The sequence below is a fragment of the Poecilia formosa genome, unplaced genomic scaffold, assembly GCF_000485575.1.
Source record: "Poecilia formosa unplaced genomic scaffold, Poecilia_formosa-5.1.2 Scaffold67, whole genome shotgun sequence".
NCBI classification, from domain to species: Eukaryota; Metazoa; Chordata; class Actinopteri; order Cyprinodontiformes; family Poeciliidae; genus Poecilia; species Poecilia formosa.
This window is the reverse complement of record NW_006800006.1, coordinates 353,705-360,086: the sequence shown is the minus strand read 5'-3', so window position 1 is coordinate 360,086 and position 6,382 is coordinate 353,705. Positions and strand designations below refer to the sequence as shown.

General features: G+C 37.5%; 1 protein-coding gene across 1 annotated transcript in view; it reads left to right on the top strand.

Annotated features, from left to right (window-relative positions):
• Positions 1-6,382, top strand: part of ccdc39 (coiled-coil domain 39 molecular ruler complex subunit) — an 11,533-nt gene that overhangs the window by 3,679 nt on the left and 1,472 nt on the right. The window contains exons 6-17 of the mRNA XM_016672900.1: positions 408-536; positions 633-824; positions 910-1,013; positions 1,129-1,261; positions 1,529-1,723; positions 1,832-1,996; positions 2,089-2,226; positions 3,360-3,568; positions 4,404-4,521; positions 4,609-4,768; positions 4,888-4,994; positions 6,129-6,269. Of these exons, the coding sequence (XP_016528386.1) occupies positions 408-536; positions 633-824; positions 910-1,013; positions 1,129-1,261; positions 1,529-1,723; positions 1,832-1,996; positions 2,089-2,226; positions 3,360-3,568; positions 4,404-4,521; positions 4,609-4,768; positions 4,888-4,994; positions 6,129-6,269 (1,791 nt within the window). The remainder of the gene's footprint in view (positions 1-407; positions 537-632; positions 825-909; positions 1,014-1,128; positions 1,262-1,528; positions 1,724-1,831; positions 1,997-2,088; positions 2,227-3,359; positions 3,569-4,403; positions 4,522-4,608; positions 4,769-4,887; positions 4,995-6,128; positions 6,270-6,382) is intronic.

Genomic DNA, 6,382 nt, shown 5'->3' with positions numbered 1-6,382 from the left:
AAATACATTTATAAAGTGAAGCATTTTCCCATATTATAAGCAAAATAATACCAGTGGAGCTAGTACTTTTTCATCTATATTAAGGAATTATTTGCTTAAACACATATCCTATATCTTGCTGAAAAGTTACTTATAAGTTACTCTTGTCTTATTTCAAGTGTACTGAGAAAATTGTCCAAGAACCAGACCACAAATGCATGATAAGATTTTGTGCTTTTGTAGTGTTCTTTCAGCAAATGGCCTTTCTTTGAGCCTGCATATTGCAGTTAACCATTAATCAATTACTAAGTTATTTGACGATTATTTCAGTAATCGATTCATCGCGATTAAAATGATTAATAGTTTCATTGTTAATTTGGAGGCCTTCTTTGTAGTTCTCTATTATTCTGAACATTCTGTCCGTGCAGCTAGCGTTGGATAAGACCATAGAGAATATACAGCAAGCTCGCGCTGAGATCCAGCACCTCTTCCACCTGTGTGAAAACACCATCAAGCAGAAAAAGCAACTCGACTCAGACATGGAGCAATGCTCACTTGTAAGACTTCTACAGCTGGCTTAACTTAACTGTATTTCTACACCAAATGGGACTTTTGCAACAAAAGCTTATTGTTTTTTTTTCTTTTCATTACAGAAAATCGCTCAGGGCAGGCAGAAAACCAGGGAAAAGAATACCTGTGTTGCAGAAATGAAGCACAAGCTGGACACGGAGAGGAACAACAACAGAGAGCTGCAGAGGAACATCGCCACGGCAAGGATGCAGAAGGCCATCCTACGGCAGGAACTGAAGAAACACCAGGAAAACCTGGCCAGGATGCAGGTCGAGGTCAGTTTCTCAAAGCACACGCCGCTCATGTTTGCTTTTGTCATTCGTGATTTGAAATTTTTTTAAAGACTTCTTTATCCTGCAGCTTGATAGTTACAAGACTACGCTGAATCAAAACAGGGGTGATATGAAGTCTGTTACATCCCAAATCGCCAGGATGAAGATGGACATGGACATCAACAACGAGAAGTCAGTGAGATATGAGGAGGCATCTGTGAATCTAAGACCCCGCATGTTACTGCATGTTACTGCATGTTACTGCATGTTACTGCAGTGTGTGTGTGTGTGCGTATTTGTGTTGTAGGTTACTAGAGAGTGAGGCCTACAATGCTGCGCTGCAGGAGAAGCTGAGGACTGTGACAGAGAGCGCTCTGAGTGAGGAGGAGAGAGCCGCTCACATGGAGCAGATCCTGCTGGAGGCAGAACAGGACATGAAGGTGTGCCACTGGGACACCGACCACTTGCTGCTCTTATCTGCTTCTTTCTTAAAACAAACAAAAAAACAACTTTATTCTCAGCTTGTCTGTGTCCAGATATATTTATTGACTTTTACTTTATTTTAACCTAAAACCAAATTAGCACATTAATCCAAAAAAATATTTTAATTTGAAGTGTTTTTTTCTTTTTTTTAGTCTATATTCGTCTTTATGTATGAAAAAGATTCACTCAGTCAGTCTAATTCCTTCCTTCCTTCCCTCCTACAGATGCTGGAAGCTCAGCAGCATGACCTCATGGAAGAGCTGTTCCGCCAGAAACAAAATTTCCAAAGTGCCAAAACGAAGGAGAAGAATCTAATAGCCTTGACGTCCAAGAATAAGTTCACCATCACCAACTTGCTGAGCCAGCTCACTAAGATGGAGAACACACTCATCAGACAGCAGATGATCAGCAACAATCAGGCATGTTGACAAAAAAAATCATATGCACAAATATAGCACCCTGCACTCAAACTGTTCGGCTTTTTCTACTTTGTATTTTGATTTCGTTCTCTGCTCTGCTCTGGGTAGGAGGCAAAGATACTGATGCTTCAAAGGAAAGTAGCTCAGCTGTCAGGTGCCCTTCGCACCGATGAAAGCGAGATGCTGGAGGTGAAGGTTAATGAGCTGACCGCCAATCTGGAAGACAAGAAGGAGACAGCCAAAATACTCAAGAATGCACTCAGTGAATGTGAGGTCTGTCTGAAAAGCACTTCCTCAAAGATTTGCCTTTAAAGTTCCAGTGGAGTTATTACATTTTACATATGGCGAGTGTGTGTCTCTGGCAGATCGACATCCGCTGTGCGAAGAAAGAGATGGAGAAGTTAGAGACTCAGAAGAAAGACCTGACTGAGCAGGTTGACTGCCTGTTGGTGCTTTGTGTCAACAAAGAAAAGGAGTTGAAGAAGCTCAAACTGAAGAAGCAGGTGAGTGGCGTGCCATTCCAGATACCGTTAAATGTTATGCATCTAAAGAAGGAACAATGAACCAGGGGAAACTAACTCAGGAATAGTTTTTGGCTGGCTTAAATAAGTAAGAACTAGAAGTTACTAGAAGTTACATACAGTAAGAACTAGAAGTTCTTAAATTACACCAGTAGCGTCCAAACATTTTGGTCCAGAATCCCAAAGTTGAAAGTATTCACTGGTCATATTGTTTTTCTAACTTATGCTAAATCATTTTGTTGTGCCTTTTTTTAATCTGCTCAGCAATAAATTAAGCAAGCAATATTTTAAAGAAACAAAGAGGAAATTTATTTTGTCTTAATAAAAGGTGGGCAGATTCTTAAGTTTTTAAGTCAGTTTTTCTTCTCAGTTTATTTGATCTAGAAAGCTTATTCCAAGAAACAAAAGTGAGAACATTTTTTCAACAAAAACATCTTCTGTTAATCAAATACAAAATTTAATAGAAGAATTGATTTGCTCTAATCATTTTTTGGTAAAAAAAAAAAAAAAAGTACTGGATATTTATAGTCCTACTTACTATTAAATTAAAATGAAAAGAAAGCACAGCTATTGAGAGAAACTACTTTATGCCAAACATCTTCTGCTCTGGAAGATGTTTAATTAATTTAAATTAATTAAATGTGTCAAACAATCAATTTCTTCGACTTTACATTTATGTTCTGCTTTGTGTTAATCTGTCAGGTCAAATCTCAGACGATGCGTTAAAAATTTGTGGTTTTAACATGAAGGAAATCTAAATACTTTTGTGGTGTGTGTGTTCATTTTTGCGTAAAAATGGGTGAAGTTATGAGAGCACAATGAACAGTAAATGTCTTAGATGAGTCCAAAGCATGAAAATATTGAGTCATATTGAATTCAATCCATACATTAATTGTACTTTACTAGGATCATTATATCTGCTCATGTAGGATCATAAAAGGAATTATTTGAGATGTTTTTGTTTTGAACTAAAGACAGGATTGCAGGAATGTCTGCAGTCTGGAAAAGCAAACTGGCTTCTTTTTCTTAGTGGCAAAAAAAAAGTGCATAATAGTGTGGCTATTGGGGGGAGAAAATGATCATGAAACATAAGTTATTTGTGTATTTTCCATCAGGATGGCTTAGTGAACAACAACCTTTTGAAGACAGAGGTGAAGCGCATCAGGGATATCATCTATAAAGACGCGGACAGCATGACGTCATGGGAGATGAGAAAGTTAGAGCTGGAGAAAGCCATGAAAGAGCGGGAGGAAGAGATTCACGTTTACTCCGAAATGCTCAGACATCAGCTCAAGATTACCGAGCAGGACAGGCAGAAACTGAGGTAAGAAAACCTGTTCTCTATATACTCTACATTTATTGTATCGTTTATCGTTTATCATTTATCATTTATCATTTATCGTGAAAAAAGGTCTAAGCATGATAAGAATTTGATTTAACGTTGTCCTGATAAATTTCAGTTATTGAAAAAGAACAAAACTGACAGTATGATCAAATTTTTTTTTCCTAATTTCTCCATTGTTCACGAGAGCATCAATAAATATTCAATTTGAAAATATGATTTAATGCAGTCACAGTGAGCAGCTTAGTGATATAAATCACACTTTTTAAAGTAAGAAGCCTGTTTAAAAATGGGAATAGCGCTGTCAATCAATAAATCAGTCAATCGAGTGTATTTGTATAGCACATTTCAGCAACAAGGCAGCTCATAAAATCTTGAAAACATAAAAACATCATCAACACATTCATCAAACATTACATTTTGTCAAGTGCCATTGTTAAAAATCATCAATAAACATCAAATATGTTGGTCAATGTAACATTTATTATGGGTCAAAAGTAACTCTAAACATGTTTCTTGATTTAAAGGAATTTAGTGTTTTGGCTGTTTTGCAGTTTTCTGTAAGTTTGTTCCAGATTTGAGGCGCATAGAAGCTGAGTGCTGTATAAATGCAGTGCCAGGCAGTTACCTTAAGAATAAATAATAAATAGTCTTTTATATCGTCATCATTCTCCTTATCACCACAATACCACAAAATATAACAGTAACATTTTAAGACCATATCACTCATTGCTGCTGTTATTTTAATCGTTTATTTTACATTAAAAGTTTACATAAATGACATGTTAGGTTAATTTGTCCTCTTATTCTGTTCCAGCATGGAATTAAATGAAGAATTATCCAAAGTCGAAATGGTGAAGAACCGCTTTGAGATCATGGAAAGTTCCCTGGCGGGCTCTGAGGGCGAGAAGTCCCAGATTTACTACATCACTAAGGTGAGACGCCTTTCACACGTACGGAGCCTGTTGTCCTCCCTGCACACCAAAAACGTCTTGAATTGTGCTGCGTGTTTTCTCCACCAGGCCTCCCTGGACAAGGAGGAACTCAGACGGAAGTCAGAAGAAATGAAGGCGCACATCCACAGGATGGAGCTTGAAACCGATGCTCTGAAGAACACCATCCAGTTGTTCTCTGGTCGCTGCTCTGATTACAGCACCAGCCTCAGCAAAGTGAAGAAATTCAGTACGTCTGGCGGGAAATTCTGGAAGCGGAAACGCAGCTCTTGTGCTTGTGAAAGTTGCGGGATTGCTGTAATAACCTTAAGTTTTGCTCAAAACCAACACTGATTATGTTTGTTTAAGGTGAAGAGTACCAGGAAAAGGTGCAGCTGGAGGAAGAGCTGAAGTCCGCCGAGAATACGCTGAAGTTTAAGAAGCAGCAAATTCTAGAGCTCCACCAGGAAATTCAGGTTCTGTGAAAAACAAGTCGGCTGATTCTCTATACGGTTTAGGCAAAAAGCAAGTGCATGTCAGAAACTGGTAATCAAAAATGTTAACATAAACTGAACAACAGCTAAATATTGCTTATTACAATGTGCGATTTATAAAAAAAAAGGGGGTTGGGGTGGAGAGACAATAATCTATATTAACCTGATTAGTGGTAACCTGATTGACTTGATTCAAATTTTTAATGGAGTTAATTGCAGGTCTGTAATTAATTAATCACATTTTAATCAAAAACCATTTTATTTTCAATTGAAAATGCCTTTTTGCTGCTAAAATATTGAATAAACAGACATATGAGCTCAACAATAACAACAGTTTTTGAAGGATGGAATCCATTCAACTTTCAAGTGTTTCAGGAAGCCCTGATCATTCATGTGACTTATTTAAAAAAATATTTTAGAAGTTTGAACTCTGTACGCTGACTGTTTAGCATTGAGATGCTATTCTAAGCTTGAATAGCTTTGCTGATTGGCTAATTCGTTTTAGCACAACTTGAACACAACAGTCGTTGTTTTCCAGATTGACTTTTGAAGCAGAAATTTCCCCCCACTTGTCCACTGTTGCTGTTTGCGGATGTCGCTTATGCATCACATTTATCTTGTCATATAAACTAATTAGACAAATACTGATGTTTTAGCACCTCTATTTCTGTTTATGATGATGATTTTCTGCTTACAACTAATAAAAACACAACGCTTAAAATTAGAATATTACATGAGACCAAAACAAACCTATTTTTAAAAACAGAAATGTGTGTTTAATGAAATAGCTGCTCAGAGGTTGTTATCTTCAAAAGGAACTTTTAATCTGACAAACAGAATCACTGTGATGTATATTCTAAATTGTGGAATAGAGGTGCTGTTATCCATGTTATTCTTATTTGTGGTTCTCATTTCCTGCATGTGGAAATAATTGTTACTGTAATTCAAAATCCAAATGAGACTTTCATGACTACAATAACCCAGCTCTGGGACTCATATCACACCCGTCTGGTGTGAATCTCTGTCTGGGTGAAAGCCTTTGTGCCTTTTGTGTATATGTGTGTGTGTGTGTGAGTCTGTTTATGTGTGTGTCTTTGTACTGGCCTCCATTTGCAGGACATGAACAACACCTGGGAGAGCCTCATGCTAGAAGAGAAGGTGGAGAAGGAAAAGATACATCACATGCAGGGTCTTATTGGTAATCTGAACAAAGAAGCAGCTTCTGCACAGGAGAGAATTGGCAGAGTCAAGAGTCAGGTTGGAGAAGAAGTTGTGACACTTTGATAAACACTTTTTACATCTATCTGTACAGGCAGTCTATCTATCTATCTATCTGATCGATCGATCGATCAGATAGATAGATAGATAGA